The following is a 19,635-nucleotide window of genomic DNA, read 5'->3' on the forward strand; positions in this document are numbered from 1 at the left end:
GCCTTTCCCAGGCAAAAGCTGCTGCTGTTCTGGCAATGAAGGGTGCCAGGTGGCAGTGCAGCAATTGTTTGACACAGGAAGTAGTTATGAGGTGTGAAACAGATGCGGAGACAGCACTAGGAGACTCCCCCATGATATCTGCTACCTCGGGGAGAACTTAACAGTGACACTGACATCAATATATATGAGAAAGAAAGCAACCGCTTGATTTACATGAAAAAGACACTTTATTTTCTGTTTCTTTTAAGCAATTTATGACCAGCATAGGTGCACTCTTTTAAAATTTAAAGAAGTCTTTAATTTCTATGTACTTAATTTACCTCAGCTGACAAGTCTCCCAAGTGCCTTTGAGCCCAGGCAGTTGTACCACTTCCAGGGGAGATGTGTCTCGATCTAAACTCAACATCTTACAGAAAAAGAAGCAAGCAGAATTGGAATAAGAGAGTGAGGCTGGCGGTGCTGCAAATGGCCTCTCCCCACAGGCTCCGTCACTTGATCTTGAGATCCTTCAGTGCGGACTCCAGGCTCTACAAGGAAAACAGCACAGATTTCTAACACACACTTTTCTCCGGGTGTGTGAGAGCACGGTGAATGAATAAACGCGTCTGGGTAGCCTGGCCATTGCAAATTCGGGGACTGGCTCGCTTGGCCAGAGTGCAAGCACAAACCATGGAAATATGCCTGCTTCCTGCAGCAGACTCCTTGCCTCTCAACCAGTCACCTCTCTAATGCAGGGCTCTGTGCCCTCGTTTTGTAAACCTTGTCTACACATGCAAGATGTACTCCTTTAACTGTATTGCTAGAGTTAGTGTTACAACACCGCCTGCTACTGTGGACACAGTCATACCGGTATAACTGATTCCATATGGGAAGGGGACTAAGCCACATTTCTGTAGAACATCTTTTTACCACTAAGGGTGTAATTGAACACACCAAAACTGCAAAAACTGGATGTAGACCAGGGATCTCAAACTCAAATCACCACGAGGGCCACATGAGGACTAGTACATTGGACTGAGGGCTGCATCACTGACACCTTTTCATATAAAGATACAAAAGCCCCCCCCCCCACCCCTTCCATGAGGCCCTTCCCTGAATACCTGCCCCTCCTCCTCCCCTGTGCGCACGGCTCTCCACTCCTCCCCTCTGCCTCCTGGAAAGCGCTAAGCATTGCCCAACAGCTGTTTGGTGGTGGGAAGCACCTGGAGGTAGGCAGAGGAGTGGGGATGCGGCACCCTGGGGGGCATGGGGAGCTTGGCGGGCCACAGGAAATAACCCTGCATGCCGCATGTTTGAGACCCTGCTGTAGACCATGGCCTGTATTTGTTTTATGCTGCGGGGTGGCATAACTAGACATTGTGTCCATCCATATAAAAATACAGGCTAGCATGTATTTAGCATTCCCCAAGCACCCCATCCCCCCACCCCCCCTCGCACCAAGAGGAGAAATCATGGCATACTCTTCTGCGGTGCTTAGCATTTACAGCTCTCCATTGCTCCAAAGGGCTGTTCAAGTCACCTGTCTGTCAGAGCCAGTTGGGTGTGTTCATTTCTTTTGCAGGATCCTCTAATCAGTGGGGCTATTGTCATGTTCTAAATTTCCCTTTGATCAGGCTGAATTTTAAAAATACCATCCCAGGAATATTCCTCACCAGCCTGGAGAACTATCTGGGTAGGTCAAATCATGGACAGAGTGTCCCTGCAAAATGTTACTAGCTGTGCCGGAATGAGTGGAGTCACACCAGATGAGAGCCAGAGGCTAGGCGGCATTCATTCTGAAGCATGTCTGATCCAATTCCAAGCAGCGTTTATTACACAATGACTCAATCGTTCGTGCTCATGTGAGAGTGGCTGTGATGGGCGCAGCACCGGCGTGGAACGCTCCCTCTGGCCTGTTGAATAGCTTTCAACAGAAGAAAAGGTTGAAAAGCTGATCCATGTTGTGGGGTATGAAGGCGAGGAAATAGCCTCCTGTGGACATAGATCCCCCTGGAGCTAGTCAATGGCAGCAGAGAATGGCACATTGGCAGGGGCAATAACAATAAGTAGCTATATGCCTGCACCAGCAAACAGATAGCGTTCAGTGCCATCAGTCCTAGCACTGCTTTGGGGAACCATGCGGTGGCTTTGTGAGTCTGGATAGTGCAGTGTTAGGTAAAGTTATGTGCTCTCAGTACCAGGACTGGCCTGCAAGCAGCGATCGGTGCTGAGCTGTAGCTCCCTGGCATTTGGGTGTCACAGAACTGCAAATCAGTGGGATGCTGGGGACATGAGCTTGACATGAAATGGAACCTTTTGTTACAATATAACGTCTCCTGAGCACCTTCAAACCAAGAGAACCCAGCTTCCTTGCTGTCTAGCCTTGTAATCAGGCAAAAGGCTTCTGAGCTAAGTCCTTCCCGGTAGTGTGAATTTTGTTACTTGCTGCTGATCAGCGGCCAAATGCTGCCAACAGGTGTAATAAAAGCAACTAGAAAGCGCAATCAGGGCAGAGATTAGCTTTGTAAACAGCCTAATAACTGTGGGGGGGGGGCTCCCAAAGAAATAATTTGAAATGTCTGTGAAGGCTTCCCCTACTCTTTGGGTCTTTCATGCCAACAGTTTGAAAACAATCCCGCTAAATAAAAACCCTGCTTCTTTAAGGGCTCAGAGTTGGCCTGGGAGCAGTTAGGCCAACGCCAGGTGCGTTTGAGAATCCCACCCACAGTGACTGCAGAAGTATCACTACCCAGAGCCAGCAATACACTCGTGTAGAAGGGCTGTGTGGCCGCGTGTTGTTTTCCTTTACAGCTGGCCGCAGTGCAGGCACTGACACTACTAGAACTGCGAACAAGGCCTGGCCCTCAGGCTGTGATCTGAGGTGACCCAAGGAAGCCCCAAAACTTGCAAACACCTCTCCGGTCCCTGCTGGGATTGTTTACCTTGATATCCCAAATGCTCAGCCCCCCGTCCATTCCTGTGGTGCAGAACTGGGAGCACTTGGCTTTGCCACCGGCAATCACGGAAATCTGGCTGGAGAGCAGAGATGGACACTGGAAAGTCAGCTGGCATTTGGCTTCCCTGGCCTCAGCATTTGACAGTCTTTCTAAACTGGCGTGTTCGACACAAGAGTTTATTAAGCTCTGGGGTTATTTTAACACCTGCCACCTTTCCATGCCTGCCACACGGGAAGGTTGGCTCCAACAGGAGAGCTTTGCCCAAATTTCTGTATCGTGCAACCCAACTCACCACCTTCAGTTGTGAAGGCCACCAGCAGGGGCTCTCCCAGCTAACAAGGCAAGTGAGCTCCAGCAAGGGAAGGCAGGTTGTCTCGGCAGAACGGCCAGGGAGATGCTCCTGCAGTGCAAGCCTCCGCTTTTGGCCTCCTGCAGTACAAGCCTCCACTTCAGCCACTCCCACTCTATCGTGGTCAGAACTGAAGTGAGGAGGCAGCTCTGGAGTTTGCGTTTGGCAGGATTTAGCTCCATCCCCGACCCTGTCTCCTGGACTAACATGTGGCAGGGTCTCCTGGTGCCCCACCCGCCACTTGCCTGATGCTGTTCTTGTGCAGCGTTTCCAGAATGACGTTGTTGGTCTCGGTGCTGGCTTTCTTATCCAGGTTCTGGAAGCGCTCGCGAGCAGTCAGGCCACGCTGGGAGCTCTGCTTGGGGACATCCAGCTTCCCACCAAAGGTCAGCGAGCCCTGGCTCTCGTCATAGGTGAAGAGCATCGGGTAGCAGTCGTGGCCCTGGGGAAAGACCAACAGTGTGTTCTGCTCAAAGCTGCCAGACACGAAAGCAGCCACTCAGCTTCCCGGCACGAGCCGCAGACTTACCGCTGCCACCAGGCTGTTCTCGGTAATGAAGGTGACAGCTAGGAGCGGCAGAGTCTCCACAGACAACGAGGCGATGCTAGGCGGGGAGAAGAAGCCAAGAGCGGTTAGCACCTCTGAGCAGCCTTCTGGCTTCACATCACATCCCCCTTGGAACCACCAGGGAACGTAACAGGCACCCTAGATTTCCTGAGCGCGAGCGGTGAGCCAGACTGAATCCAGGTTTAGCCGGCCCTTCCTCGGGCTGAGCCCATCCTGGTCCCCCGCACCACAGGGTGAGCAACGGAAAGGGGCCAATTTAGCAGGGAGATTGAGGCGTGGTCCCCTCCTTGCCCTGGCAGCCTGGCACGGCAGGATCGGGCTGGGTTGGTACGTGGCTGGGAGAGGGGCAGGAGATGGTGTTGGATGCAGTGTGTTGGATTCAGGCTTCGCATGCTGCCCTAGGCTATTCGCGAGTGTCGGTGGGCAGTGTCCAGCTGCTGCCACTTTTTGCCCCCAGAGGTGGCTGCAGCACCAGCAGAGAAGCAACAGAGGCTAGAACTGCAGATGGCTCAGCAATCAGCCCCAGTGCTAGCAACCTACCCTGCTTATTCCCAGACCTCTAACTACAGAGCCCCTGGACCCCGACAGTTGATCAGCACATGGGGCGGAGCCAGGCTCTCACCCTCCGGTCTGAAATACCCAACCCCCAGCCGCTCCAGCTTCCAGGCTACCTGCAGCCAGCTCAGCCCTTCACCCGGCCTTAAATTGCAGTCCCAAGCCCATAAACAGTGAGGTTCTCCCTGCTCTGTACAGACAAAGGCTTCTCCCATGAGCTGGGGTTTGCCCCGCTGTGCGTCCAGCCAGCCCCACTGGAGATGCAAGTGTCCTGCACTAAAGAAAACAGTCCCACTTACGCCATTTTCTTGTTGGCGTCCCAGAGGCAGACGGTGCTGTCGTGGCCGACCCACGCCACACGGTTGCCGCTCTCAGCGAAGCAGATGCTGTGGACCCAGCCACAGCTGCTGCTCGACTCAAACATCAGCTCCCCAAAGGGCATCTTGGAGCCCCACGGCGTGGGGGACGGCCTCTCCTCCACTTCCTTAATGTAGGCCGAGAAAATCCTATGGGGAGCCGAAGCACAGATCTGGGCTGCTGGATGAACAGTGGCTACGGTGCTGGTAGCCCGAGAAGCAGCAGCATCCAGCACCCTGGGCCCTGGCTGAGGAGTTGGGCAACCAGGTTTGTGATCCTGGCTGGTGTGACCTTGAGCGAGTCCCTTGGCCCTGTCTGTGTCCCTGGGACATACACCGAGCTCCAGAGAAGAGCTGAGCGTTGTTAGAACCCAGAAGGGGGAGTTTTCTCTCCCTCCCCGACAGGCCTCACTCGTTCCTGATCCAGACCCAGCTGTGTTAAGAAGGGCCACAGATGACAGAGCTTTTGCCAGGGAGCTGAGCCACATCACTAATGAGACACCCCAAGGGTGGGGAACAACAAATCGGAAGGTCCCTGATGGATGCTTAAGGCAGGCACTGACACCAAGATACCATCTGCTTTATCATCAGCCAGGGAGGCAATGCTGCCACATGGAGACTCCCCTCACACATCCCGGGTCCTGAACGACACTCCCAACCCTGGAGGGCCCAGTCCTGCCTAGATCTGGCAAACCCAACCTCTCGGCTGCTGCCTGGATCTTTATTTTAGTTCCATGATCGTCCCTTGTTACTCTCACACAAGAGGCTTTGCTGTTTGCCCAGTGGATGTTTCTGGTTCTGAAGAGCCAGCGATGGCCCTGAGCTGCACAGCTAGGATCCAGTCCAGGGTCAGGGCTTCCCCAAAGCTTGGGGTTCTCTGATCTAGGGCCCACTTCTAGTCAGAAATAAACAGGGGAGGAGGGCGATATCAGCTTTCCCTGAGGAAAGTGACCGGTCACAGCAAAGGGAGAGGCAGTTCTATGCAAGCCCTAACCCCAGCGAGGTCATCATCCAAACCCCAACTCGGCCCCATTTCTAACCTTGGAGCGCCAAAGAGCATGTCAGTCCAGACAGGGCGAGGGTGCCCCACTAGAAAGCAGCCTTCCTGTTCCTTTCCAGAACCCCCTGTTCCTTACCATCCCCGGGGCTCAGTGTTCCCTCAAGGACTCTTAATTCACCTGCATTTGAAGTCACAGGCGCCGGCGGCCAGCAGGACATTATTGGGGTGCCAGTCCAGGCTGAGGACGGTCGAGCGAATGGGCTTCTTGATGTGCTTGCAAACCCACCTAGGGCACAAGACAAGCAGGTAGCACGGTGCCTGACTCAGCGGCAGGGCAGAGGCGCCCTACCCCCTTGGAGCATGGTCCCCCAGAGCTCCAAAGGGCCAGGACTCACCAGTCGTTCTCCTGCTCGAAATAGCAGATGGAGATGACCCTGGAGCCACTGCCCACAGCAAACTTGTTCTCCTTGGGGGACCACTTCACGCAGCGGGCAGCGCGGTTGATCCTCAGGATAACCAGGGTGGGTTTCCAGACATTGCCCTTCAGGGTCCACACGTAGGCGTTCCGGTCTGTCCCACAGGTCACGATGCGGTTGCTATCGGGGGCCCAGTCGATGCCTGAAACGCAGAGAGCCATGGGGGTAGGAGCAGGGAATGCTGAGGGAGGGCAGCCTTTGCCGGAGGGCAGCCTAGATGACGTAATGGTACCTTCTGGCCTGAAGATCTACGACTGTGCTCCCAAACTCCTTTCTCCCCAGCTCTTCGAGCCCCTCCCCCGTCACCACATTCACAGCTGGGCTTAAGGGGCCTCAGCCGTGCTGGTGTTTGGGCCTGACCCAAAGCCCTGGCTCCGTCGCCGGCATCAAGTTTACTGCCCCCTGGAAAGCCGGTGAGACGAAACCAACAAAACGGCCAGCAGGGGGCAGCCTTGCCCTTTCCTTCCCCCTCTGCTGCCAGCCTCCACTTCCAACATTCCCCCCTTCCCCGCCCTGCCCCTTTCACTAGTGCCGTTTCACGTTCAGTGCCCCAGGCTGGATGTGGGGTTCCTGCTCCAGAGCCACAACCTCCTAGAACGAGTCGGCTAGGCAGCCTGTCAAACAACAGATCTTTGGGGGCAGGAAGCTGCAAGCGTATTGATTTTGAGGAAGTAGGATCAATCCCCTCCCTAGAAGGCCTACCAGGGGCAGGACAGGGCTGGATGCTGTCAGATGGAGACTGTTGATGCCACTCCAAGCCTATGTCTCTCCCCATCCTTGCAGTGACAGGGTGTTGAGGCCCTGAACTCCAATGTGCTGCCACTAGACAGTCCCTGCCCCAGAACAGCTTTAATGATGGCTTAAAGCCATCTCTCCTGTTAGCTGCAACTCCCCTCTCAATTTAAACCTTGGGGAGGTCCTTTCAGCTGTTTCTGCCTTCAGCTGGCTAACAGTAAAGCCTTAGATTTCCACTGTTCCTTTCACAAGATCCTGCACTGCTTAACAATGTATATAAATTCCTTCACTCACCCCTGAAATGCAGCCACCTCTGGGTGGAACATTGCAGCAGTTTGACAGCATACAGCAACACAAGTGTTCAGTACAGGGAGTGAAGCATGAGACCAATGGGGAATTCAGCCAGTACAAGAACTATTGTGGAAAGTGCCTCAGGATCTTAATGACCCCGGGTCAGGATCTCCGTTGCATGTCTCCTCTGAAAGACAGCACAGCGCCCCTACCACCACGCTGGGACTCTGGGCTCAGGACTGACAAGGGGAAGAGCACCTCCTTCTGAATCACACACCACCCCCTCCTGCAGCACTAGTATGTTCCATGGACGTCTCCCGTCCAAGGGCTGATCCAGCCCCACCCTGCTTAGTTAGCAAGATGACCAAGTGCAGCCTGAGGGGGTCTGGCTGCAGCTGAGACAAGATCTCAAGGCCACCCGTCCCCCCACTGCAGATACAAGCGCGTCCTTCTGAGCGCATTGCCAAGCAGGGAGCCCTCCCAGTAGCCGGGGATCTGTCTCCTCCAGCCCCGTCTCTCGCATGCGGCTGTGTCTAGGGGCAGCGTTGCCTGGCTGCTCTCAGAGAAGGGGGACCCTTGGCCCAATGACGCATTGTCTCACCTGTCACCTGCCCGTTGTGCTCCTTCAGCTCATGGACCTTGTTCCACTTTTCTCCAGCTTTCTTGTAGATGTGGACCTCATGGTTGTTGGGGCAGATGGCCAGCTCTGTGGAACAATAACAGCGGTTACGTGACCAGCCATCGGGGGGGGGGGGGACGAGGGGTTAAGTACTGCAGCTGGGTTCCAATGACAAGCAGGATGCGCATTACTACAGCATGTGGCTATGCTGGCCAAGGTCACAGTGAGAAAGGCCAGTCTCAAGCTTCAGGGTGTTCACTTATGGCCCGCAAGGGTCAGGCAGGAAAGCCTCTACCCTGACTAGTGCCAGGGGGTGGGAGGTTGGCTAAGCAACAGCTGCCAGCTGCAGCTGGAGGCCGAATACCAGAGCCAATGGAACAGTTGTACACTTCAAAGGGGCTCGCTCGCAACCCCAGTCCCCAGCCGTTCCTCGTTCAACCTTCCCTGGTGCTGCCTGCTCTGTGACCCTGAGTCTGGAGCCAGAGCCCAGCTTGTAGCGCACAGTCAGCGCATACTGAGTTTGCTGTTGTGGGAAAGCTCCTGAAAGCCACATCCCCCTTGCCTTGTGACGAGGGACTGGGGTGGGGGTCGCTGTGTACAGTGACAAAGAGAGGTGCTAGGAGAGAAAGGTCACACATGCTGGTGCATTGATGCCAACTCCGGGGGTGCTCCAGCCCTGGCACACCCACAGGGAAAAATGATGGGTGCTCAGCACCCAGTGGCAGCCCCTCTAGCAGCTCCTCCCCCGCCCGTCAGCGCCTCCCACCTGTGGACAGGCCCCGCCAATCAGGGCCTCCCCCTCCCTCCCAGTGCCTCCTGCCTGCCGTGGATCAGCTGTTTCGCGGGGTGCAGGAAGCGAGGGGGAAGAGCAAGGACGGGGCGCGCTAGGGTTGGGGGGAAGCGGGGGCAGGAAGAGGCAGAGTGGAGGGGGCGGGGGCTTGGAGGAAGGTGCAGAGTGGGGGCGGGGCCTGGGGCGGAGCGGGAAAGTCGGTGCCTGCGTGCTGGTGAACCTGGCACTAGCATGTGGTGGGGAGGGGGCCTCTACTCAGGAAGGTGGAGGCTTTAAAAGGGGCACGAAGGGGAGCCTGAGGCCTTTTTCAAGCATAGCTTAGCTCTTTCCCGTTGCTCAGGCCCCAAGTATCCGAGGGCAGTAGCACAAGGGGAAAAGGCAGCTGGGTGAAGCTAGGCGAGACCTAGTGCTGGAGGGGAGCAGCTGAATGTGAATTGTCCCAGCTGAGCTCCTCTGACCCAGCCCATCCATGCCCCACTCTGCTGCCGCTGTGCAGCCCCCCAGCATTGATTTTCAGCGCCGAGTTAAACTGGCAAGTGGGAAGAAGCTTCCACCCCCCTACCAGAAGAGGCCCCGCCCCCACCAGAAGAGCTCCGCCCACCACCAGAAGAGGCTCCGCCCCCCTCAGGTGGGAGGTACCCTTTGGAATGCCAGCTGTCGAGGGGTGGCCCCCTGGCAGGCTCTCTGCCTGTGCCCGCCCCATCCTGCCTACAGCCAGCCGCATGGCCCATTTCCCCCGTTCCCTACAGAAAGTGCTTTTTGTTCTGGTGAGCCACTCCGTGCTCACTGCAGCCCTTTTATATGCTCACCCCGGGGTGCCATGGCTGGGGGACAGTGTCACTCACCATGAATCGCCCAGGGGCTCTGCCAACAGGCCACAAAGGAAGCTCAGATTGTCTTGAAATGTATTTATCTGCGTTACTAACAGTAACGGTCTGTTCCCTCCAACCTCAATTCTGCCCAGGGCTGCACCATGGGGGCTGGGCCCCTTGGAACGCAGCACATATGGTGCGCCTGGCTCCAAGTAAACAGGGCTGCACAATCCTCTCTCTGAGCCGGCTGCACTGGACTGAGCCTCCTCCTACATGACCCCAATCTCCTGCTAGGGAGACATGGAGTGGGAGCCTGCTGGAATGTCTCCCAGTTGTGTTCCCCACTTGCTCCTGGGCATTTTCCCTCTGTACGAACTGCTTCAGAGACGGGACAAAAGCAAACTCCGGGATCTGCCCCCCCTCTCCACCAGACTTGCTGGGTGTTTGGAACTGGGACTTGGACCTTGCAAATGGTCCCCTCTCTCCGTTAGGGTCCCGGATTTGAAAACCCCTCTGCCGAGTTTAAGGCACTCAGAACCTGGATGAACATTGTGTCTCTTCTTTCTGACAAACAGCATGACTAGGTCATAGGCCCAGCCCAGTGTGTCATTGTACTTGGCAAAACCAGATGCGAGGGGTCTCCACAGCCTGCACATCTGGGGGGAGCTGGCGGCTGGGGAGAACATGGGAAGCAGTCTTGTGAGCCAGCCCTGAAGGGAAGCCAGTGTGGCCAGCTCTGCACTCTGCGCTCTGAGGCTGGGTCCTGGGAAAAGGGACCTTTACCAGTGCAGCATGTTCCATCCATACCATGGGCCAGTTCTGCTAACTCAGTTATATCAGCGTAACCTGTTTTCACCCCCGCTGCTAGTGCGCATAGAGGAGAAGGGATCTGTATACTTACGGGTTCTATCCTTATTCCAGGAGTGGCAGCTGATTGGTTCAAGCAGGAAGCTGTGGTAGGCCATGGCTTTTCAGCTGGAACGAAAGTAAAAAAGCACAGATGTAATAGCCAGGTTAAAAGACGGCCCTTGTCAGCCACATCTAAAGAAAATAGCCACCAAAGGATCAAGCCACTGTAAGGGCGGTAAACTGGAATCTGCTCATTAGTCACCCAATCATTGCCTGACTCGTCAGATTCACGGTGATTCTCACATTGGTGTTCAATGACAACTGAAACCGAAGGCCAGTTCCTCAGTTGTGTAAATCTGCATAGCTCCATTGTTTTCAATTGACTTTCATAGAACCATAGAAATGTAATGCTGGAAGGGACCCTGAGAGGTCATCGAGTCCGGCCCACTCTACTGAAGTAGGCCAAGTACACCTAGACCAATGTTGGCCAACCTGTTCCTAAAATCCTCAAAAAGAAAAGGAGTACTTGTGGCACCTTAGAGACTAACAAATTTATTAGAGCATAAGCTTTCGTGAGCTACAGCTCCGATGAAGTGAGCTGTAGCTCACGAAAGCTTATGCTCTAATAAATTTGTTAGTCTCTAAGGTGCCACAAGTACTCCTTTTCTTTTTGCGAATACAGACTAACACGGCTGCTACTCTGAAACCTTAAAATCCTCAGTGACAGAGATCCCACAACCCCCCTTGGAACTCTATTCCAGAGCATAGTTATCCTAACAGACACGTTTCCCTAATATCTCATTTACATCTCCCTGGCTGAAGATTAAGCTGATGACTTCTTGTCCTGCCTTCAGTGGAGATGAAGAACAATCGATGACAGTCCTCTTTACAACAGCCCTTCACATATTTGAAGCCTGTTACTAGGTTGCCCGTTAATCTTCTTTTCTCAAGACTAAACGTACCAATTTTTTAAAATCTTTCTTGATAGGGCAGGTTGCCTAAACCTTTTGTCATTTGTGTTGCTCTCCTCTGGACTCTCTCCAGTTTGTTCACATCTTTCCGAAAGCATGATGCTCACAATTGGACACAGTACTCCAGCTCCTTTTTGGGAGCACTCCCTCCTAGCCAGTTATTCCCCATTTTATATTTGTGCATTTTATTTTTACTTCCGAACTGTAGTACTTTGCACTTATCTCTGTTGAATGTCAGATTTGATTTCAGACCAGTTCAGCTAATCATGACCTGTGTTGTTGTTTGGGCCACTAGGAACTAGGACGAGGACCCACCAAATCATTGTTAACCTAAGGCTGGATTTGAACCCAGATTTCCAGCCGATGAAAAGTCAATAAGTCAGACACTCCTCTCTCTTTGGCCAGCCCTTTCTGGTCAATAGCCCCAAGCATTTCTTAAGATGGTCTGATTCTCACAAGTCAGCGCTGGAATGCATTACTAATTTAATCTGGTAAATTACTCCCCTTATGCCTTTGGCTTTGGTGGAGGGAGATTCGTCGTGCAAAATGAGAAGAGACTAGGCTAGGGCCTCATGGTCCATCCCACAGGATGGACCCGGCTCTCTCGCAATGATATTACCATCCAGTCGAGCCTTATTGCTGGAAGGACACAGCGAGGCCTTCCCCAGTTCCCTTTGCAAGTCTCCCTGGAATGGCCCTTTGGCAGCAACCTGTCACAGTCAGGGCATTTAAAGGAAGCAAAAAGGTCCTGATAATCTTAAAAAACAGGAAGCTGGCTCAGAATGTTAAGGGACTTTCTAATCACTCATGAACCGTCTTGGCGCTGGTTCATGCTCCTGAAGCGAATAGACTCAGCACATAAGCACGTGCCAGGGTTTTACAGGAGGGGATTGGAGCAGGCTAAACACAAAGTTGCTTGTGATCTCAGTCCGTTTTTGTGGCTAGTCTGATGCTCTCATAGAAATCAGCTGTATTGTTATTACTTTTTTGCATTGTGGTAGCCCCTAGGGGCCTCAATTAGGGCAGTGCATTGCTCCTTGCTGTGCAGACATGTACCTAGGACAGTCCCTGCCCCAAAGCTCGCAGTGTAGGGTGGATAAAGTCAAGATGCAACAAGTGGAACGAGATAAAAAGGGGGGAGGATGCGGTGACTGTCAAATGGATGCATTGGCAGGATTTCTGGTTTCTGCAATGTCTATAAACATCAGGGCAGCTCTCGGCATTTGGGGCAGAGGAGATAAGAATTGGGCAGAAAGGCCAGGACCAAAAACACTTGGAACGGCTCCATCCAAATGGACATATTTGTTCTTGGTTTATAGCTACACACAGTTTATGGGAAAGTCTGCTGTACTGATGTGGGGGTGCAGGAAATCATTCTGTTCCATGACCTCTTAATCCAGGTGACTGGTACATAACTATCTGTCGGCAGGTCATATCAGCAGGGCCATTCAGTCTACTTCACATGGACAGTCCTGACTGGCCCCTTAATGAAGGGGTGGTGACCTATCTGGTGCTGATTCACTTGAACCAAGCCCAGAATTGGGGTTCCTTGCAGATGAATGAAGTGCAAAATTCTTCAAGTTCATAGCATCAGAGAGGAACTGCTGCTTGCCTTGACAGCCTCCCTTCTTCCAGGACCTTCAGTGTGATCTCAGAGAGCCACTAACCTCCATCAGCTGGAGCACAGAGCAGCTGGCTGTGCTAACCCCTCCCCATGCCTTAGACCCCTCCTTCACATGCCTTGTGCCTTAGACCCCTCCTTCACATGCCTGTCACATTCCTCAGATGCCCCAGCTGCGAGCAGCAGAACATAGCAGAGCCTGAATGAACAGCAGCAGGCCTGGGAATTAAGTGCACTGGGAACAGCCTGCCCCATCTGGGAATCCTCATGGACGCCTCGGTGCTGAAGAGACTGTCCGTGGCTGGGAATCTTCTCTTTCCCGTGGCTCAGGTTTCTTCCTGACTTTCCCTCTCAAAGCCACAGGCAGTTGGACACGGTCACCTACTGGGTGCCGTGTCCCCACTAAGTCTCCATGGGGGTAGGGGGTGAATTCAGTGCTGGATTGACTGCCCTATAGAGGCCAGTCCTCCATTTATTTATAGAAGGGGGACAGTGGGGGCAGCTTCAGACTTAGTGCAAACCTCCCCTAACGTTGCCCCAGCTCAGCCCAGACGAGATCAGACACCTGGAGGGAATGGTACCAAGACAGGGAGAATCAAGCCACTCGCAGCCAAGGAACAAATGGCAGAGAAGAAGAGTTTTCTGTCACTACCAACCATGATTAGATTCAAGCTGGCGCCCGAGTGGTGAAATGCTCCGTGTCCCCATCCCCTGAGCCAGGCAGTCCCCCATGGATCACCTTCCAGTTCACTATTCCCAGTCACTGGTGCTAGAATCATGTGATCCATTCCCACCAACACCGCCCTGAACAGAGCAGCGGGCTGTACCAGTTATCCCCGGCTGCCCTATAAGGATGCATTTTATGGCTAGATTGGAGGCATTCCAGTATTAAAAAGGCTGACCTCAGATCAAATATTTGTCATGCTGAATCAGACCAGTGGCCCATCTAGCCTGGCTTCCTGCCTCCAGCTGGGTCTACTGCAGGATGTTGCAAAAGAAGGAACCATTGTCTGGCTGCTGGGAGGTGCCTCTCTGAGATGCAGTCAGCCAAGTCAGATCTGGTAGCTCTTGTAGATGTGCTTGTTCGAGCTTTGTCTAATGGTTGGTGTTGCCCACTTTAAGCATCCATCCAATCCCGAGCAACACACTGCATCGTTCTGTCTGCATTCGCTATGCTGCGTGTTTTAGTCCAGCTTCCGATTTAGTCAATACAAATGCCACCAGTTTTATTCTGGCTAATGGTCAGCTGTTGCGTTGAACATCCCAAACAAAGCAGAGGCTGTGGCTAAAAGGCTGAGGGGCCGGCAGGCATGTGCCTCAAGATGCTTCCATACCGAAATCAACCAAGATCAAAATTCTCTTAGCAAAATCAACCATGATCGTCTTAACAAGTTGCTCCCAAGTCAGAGAACCTTTTAAATGAGAAGTCATCCTCTTCTTCTGGAAACTATCTTGCCGACACTGTATAACAGTGTGCAATCTCTCAGCCTACTTGGTTGCTTCATCTTAGTTGCCTCGCTTTGGTTCCTCTATGAGTTCCTTCCTCTTTAGAAACATCTCAACTCTTATGGTTAAAACGTTCCTTTCTCTTCGCCTCTCCGCAGCAATCAATCTACATTTTTATTAAGAGCAAGCTGGCTGTTCAACCCCAGTGTAGATCATGAGTAATATCTTCCACTAGCTTAGCTCACCGCTGGCTTTTGCCAGTGTACAGAATTCATAATGAAAGAACCACTGTGCTACTGCTTGAAATACTCAGTGTTGGAGTGAGAGGGGTTATTTTTACAGTTGTTGGGTTTTTTTTAATTAACTTACCCTGGACTTTTAAACAGGCCTCGGCCAACTCTATGGAAGAAACCAGAATCATCAGACAAGCAACGGACTCTGGTTTGCTGAGCTGGGCTGCACTCAGAGGTAATTTGAACCTAGAAGTCAATTTCATGAGAAGTCCTCAGAAATTGCCACTGTTCTATGTGCCAGCCTTGGACGGGACAGACAGGATGTTAATTGCAGCGTTTGCTGCTTGTTATTATTGGAGGCAAAAAAGCATTGCCCACTTTTTGGCAGCTGTGAATGCTAAGGAGGGGGGAGCATCTCTAATAACAGATTCCAGCCTCCCTGTGAAGAGCAAGAGGAACAGGGCCCCACACACAGGAATTAGCAAAACCCAGTGCCTAGTGGTTTGAGTCCCAGCAAAGCTCAGATCCACAGCACATAATGTGCCATCTACCCATGCCTCAAACAGCTGTGACATCCAGCCACCCCCTCCAAGGAATTGCTTATGAGAATATCTGGAGATGGTAGAGGACATAGGACTTACTACAGCAGATCAAACCAATGATCCTATTAACCCTGTTGCAAGCAGTGCTGCAAGCTGGATGATTTGCACACAGCTGTAAAACCCGTAATAAATCTAAGTGCACAAAGCCAGCTGTGACAGATCTGGCAATTTCCGCGCTATCCTTCACAAACCTTATTGAATTAAGCTTAAGTAGCTTTGGAGGCCATTGTATTAAAAATGCAAAGGTTCTGTATTATTGCGTGTTTGTACATATCATCTGCAAGGGGGAAACGTGACCAGCGTCAACCCTGGGCAGTGTTATGAGCATCAAAGGACTATGCTATAATCCCATCAAAGAGTCAATGAGGTTACACTGGGATTCATTTGACCCAATGAACCAGACAGACCCTAGATTTCAGTGATCACCACACAGTGCTGCTGCTGTCCTGAAACCTGCCACAGCTCATCCCATTTGCACTGCTGCCGTGAGAAGCACAGGAAGCAAGCAGGTTTCTGTGCTGGGTGCTTAAGGAGGCCGGTCTGAATAAAACTGGCTGCAAATAGGAGCCTGGGCCCAACTCCTCAAAGCTATTTAGGTGCCTAACTCCCCTAGAAAGCAGGGCATTTTTGAGAAGCTGGTCCTGGCTGCTAACGTTAGGGAAAGCTTGGAGCAGAAAATGTGAAGTTGCTAACCAGAACTAAGCAGCTGACCTTGCTTCAGGAGAGAAGGGTTTGGGGAGAGGGTGCATTTACTGCATCTCTGTCGTTTTTAACAGTGAACTGCAAAGGAGAAAAGAGGAGTTGTGTCCCCGTTCCCTTCTTTTTGATGCATCAAGACAGCCTGAAAGGTTTAAAATAATATCAAGGGGGGGGGAGTTCTGTTTGGATATTCCCAAGGCAAAATTAGTTCTGCCTTCCCTCTTTAGTAAGAGGACTCATTGGCTGCCTTCCTCACCCTCCCTCAAAGGCGCTGGATGCTGAATGGTTAAAAATGGAGACGCTTTGCTGCCAACTGCCTGCACCCAAGCGTTTTAAGCAATCTGAATAATAATCACTTCCCCGCCTAGGTTAGGTTTCACTTGCCTGACATCTGATTTAACAGCCCCACTATTCGTTTTCTGGGGAGACTATACAAGAGCTGAAGGTATAATGCAAGGACAAAGCAGGACAGAGGTTAATAAAACAAGCTTTCCGGTCTCCTTTATGCACAATAAAGAACCAAAAAAGGGTCTGGAAAAATTCCCCCGCTTTGCTCGTCACCTTTCATTCTATACTAACATCCACTCGAACACCGGCCCCATTCACCTCCTGAATCTGCTGGCTCCACATCCCTGCCTTGGAACAATCAGACACCTGCTCTCTCAAGTAATACAAAGGCAAGTTTGAGGATCTTTGTCTGCCTGAGACAGAGGAGTTGATCCCCAGCGCTGATATGGCTTAGAATTAGATAACTTCCTCTCGTTTCACTCCTTTTCTGCCCAGGCTCAAGGCCTCACCAATGAAGACAAAGGCTGGGGGAAGTAACTGAATGTTTGATCCAGAGCTGGGCAATTTCTCTTCCCCCACGCCAAGCTAAGGAAGTTGCACACAAGAAAGGGCCTTGATTGCAAATGTTGTGGGGAGTGCTGAATTAGGTCAGAAACGGGCAAAACGCTGGAACAGCCTCTCTGCTGTAACTGCCTCCCCTAGTGAAAAGGCTCAGCAGGAAATTGTATTTAGCACATGCAGCTTAATATAGTCGTCCTCCCCGCCCCCGCCCAGAGCCTGGCGGGTCATCCGTGTTAACCCCTGCCCCGCTGGACGGTCAATCAGGGGGGCTCTATTGCTAGACTAGGCAGAATCAATGTTCCCTTGGGAGTCCAGCAATGCTCCTCCGGCCCTTTCCGGGGGAGGTGGCGCTAGGCAAGCTAACATGCTCTGTACTAAAGTGACCAGCCAGCAAGTGTGAAAAATCAGGACAGGACGTGGGGAGTAATAGACGCTTACATCAGACAAAGCCCCAAATATCGGGACTGTCCCTATACAGTCGGGACACCTGATCACCCTGCTCTGCACAGGGATTAAGTTTGCATCTCTACTGTCCTGCTTCAGCCTGGGAAGAGAGAGACCCAGACCAGAGATGGGACCAAGTCAGGCCACTGTCCCAGCCCCCTATTACTGACAGTGCCCTCGGGCCTCAATGGTCAATCCCATCAACTCTAGCAACAGCTGCAGGGAGGGGGAGGCAGAGTTGTGCACCCCCCCAACCCAGGCCCTGCTTTCTACCCATCCGCTCCCTAAATGGGGGTGGGCGCTCTGCTCTTTCCTTTCCTCCTCTCCAGCCAACTCGGCGGGGTGACACTGTGTGACTCAGAGGCCTGCAACCCATCGATTCCCCTGGGATTCAGGCCTGGCATTGTCACTGGGACAAAGTGCCCGTCACCCCAACCCAGGAGAGGGAGCCAGCGGCAGCTCATTGCTGAGGGTGACAATGGCTCCTCTGCAGGATTTTCTCTTCCTTCTTCCAAATGCACCGATTTAACTGAAGGCACCTTTCCCCCACCCCGGGCTATCAGAGATCACCAGAGCCAAGGCAGTTCCTCTATGATAGAGGCAGCAGATTATAGACTGGGAGGAGCTCTCTGTCTGCCTGCTGCTGCTAGGTCTCTGCTCCGAGAGCAAAGCCTGATGGTTTCGGCAATAAACCCCGAATCAAAGATCAGAGCATCCAGCAGATCAGCACCCAGTTCGGAGGTCCCAGGAGGGCACGTCTCTCTTCGCTTGCCCACACAGGATCTGTCCCTTTGGCTGGGAAGAGAGCACCCCTAGCCAGTTAGAGGCATATGTGCCAAGAGACACCTTTGCATCGAGTGTCAGTGTCAGGTTTAGAGGGGGAAAATCAAGGAGGGGAAAGCACAGAGGCCCTGACTCTCCTCTCACTCCCACTGGTGTAACACAGAAGTAACTCTACCGAAGGGAGCAGTGTAAGCGAGGGGAGAGTCAGACCCAGCGGGCACGCAGAGGGGATCCCTGGGGAGGGATCTGGGAACAGCAGCAGGGCTAACGGGGCTGTGGTCCAGCACACCGTTTTCATTAATTTCTGCGGTATCCCTGCTCAGGGATCTGTTCCAAATCCGTGGAGTTTTCAGGCCTCCTAGGGGGGAAAAAATGCTACAATGGAAAAGAAACATTTAAGAAGGAGGAAAAAAAAAAAAGCCAACAGCTCTGAGAACCTATTGATTCAAAGGGGAAGAGGACGTTCATTCCAGTCCCAGTGCCGTTCTTGTAGCTCCAGATCTGCTCTGCTCAAGTAAAAGGAACAAAGATTTTCCTTTTGGTGGCACACTCCGGGGTTAAACACACGGCCAGTAACTCCGCTAAGAGAAGAGGACAAGCCTCCCATTCCCGTGATCAAAGAGAAGAAACTCCTGCCAACTTACCCAGAAGAGCAGATGAGGAAAGCAGGGTGAAAATCTCTCTCTCCAAAGTGGGTTCGCTAGTTCATGGACTCTGGGCAGTCGACATGAACTGCAGCTGAACCAGCCCCGAATGAAAGGCAGGAGTTGAGTTCTCGCTCTGAAGTAGCCTGACTTCCCTTTTCCTCTCTGAGAAATGTAACCACTTCCTTGCGTGGGCGGGTGGGGACTGCAGAAAGCTGCCCAGCCTGCCTCCAGCTGAAGCAGCCGCCCCAGCAGCAGGCTTGGGTTGTCTGCCTGAGCCCCGGCTCAGGGCTCCAGGCCTGTGTGCAAGGCTCTGGGTCCAACGCATGGAAGTGCCGGAGCCTGGAAAGAGCTTCCCTCGCCACAGCTCGGCAGATGCCCTTGGAGCTCAGGGGATTGCTGCTGTGCTCAGCAATCGACCACATTCGCATCTGGCCCAGAAACCTGGCAGATTCGAGGTGCCTGGGCTCAAGAGGAGACTTGGCTGTGAAAGGCCAAAGGGAAGGGGCAGAGACAGGTGAACGTAACAGGAAAAGTTCCTGCTCTGCTCCCCAGTTTGACAGTTTCATAGCTGGAAGGGACAGTCCTGGACTTCCTGATGCCCAGAAGTAACAGCATTTACACCTGAGATCAGCAGAGCAGTTACTCGCAGAAGCACGTGCAGGATCGGACCCAAAGCATCCTCAGTTATGACAGAAAATAGCCACCCTCTTTTTCTTCTGTGCAAAATATTTACTGCTCTCCCTGTTCTGGCAAGCCAGCCCAGTGTATCCCAGTGGAGTTTCATGCTATGGCCCTATTTATGGCTTTCCAATGCTGGCAGGTTGGAGAGAGGAAGAACAGGTCAAAATGCCCCTAACAGCTTCCCAGCATGGCACGGTGACACAGGTTTCATGGTGGGCTCAATCGGGCTAGCAGAGCCCAACTCCCCCACACTCACAGGAGTAACCACAGGGAGATCAATGGGGTGACGCCACAGAACGGCTGGTGCATGAGATCGGAATCCG

At 52.7% G+C, this 19,635-nt stretch overlaps 1 protein-coding gene across 1 annotated transcript; it reads right to left on the bottom strand.

Moving 5' to 3' along the window:
• Positions 1 to 208: 208 nt before the first annotated feature.
• Positions 209 to 18,789, bottom strand: ARPC1B (actin related protein 2/3 complex subunit 1B). Its single transcript, XM_038420509.2, has 10 exons — positions 18,629 to 18,789; positions 10,389 to 10,462; positions 7,868 to 7,972; positions 6,160 to 6,382; positions 5,943 to 6,050; positions 4,708 to 4,914; positions 3,815 to 3,890; positions 3,531 to 3,727; positions 2,922 to 3,012; positions 209 to 527 (listed from the first exon to the last, which is right to left on the bottom strand). The coding sequence occupies exons 2-10, from the start codon at positions 10,450 to 10,452 to the stop codon at positions 489 to 491; spliced, it is 1,110 nt and encodes a 369-aa protein (XP_038276437.1). The 5' UTR covers positions 10,453 to 10,462; positions 18,629 to 18,789; the 3' UTR covers positions 209 to 488.
• Positions 18,790 to 19,635: the final 846 nt, after the last annotated feature.

This window comes from Dermochelys coriacea, chromosome 10 (genome assembly GCF_009764565.3).
Source record: "Dermochelys coriacea isolate rDerCor1 chromosome 10, rDerCor1.pri.v4, whole genome shotgun sequence".
Taxonomy (NCBI): Eukaryota; Metazoa; Chordata; order Testudines; family Dermochelyidae; genus Dermochelys; species Dermochelys coriacea.

Excerpts from the sequence above, each read along its gene's own strand:
- ARPC1B (XM_038420509.2), bottom strand. The coding sequence starts at position 10,452 with ATGGCCTACCACAGCTTCCTGCTTGAACCAATCAGCTGCCACTCCTGG. Across the intron at positions 6,383-7,867 it reads GCACAACGGGCAGGTGACAG|GCATCGACTGGGCCCCCGAT; the intron begins GTGAGACAATGC and ends TCTGCGTTTCAG. Across the intron at positions 3,728-3,814 it reads AGAACAGCCTGGTGGCAGCG|GGCCACGACTGCTACCCGAT; the intron begins GTAAGTCTGCGG and ends GTCTTTCCCCAG.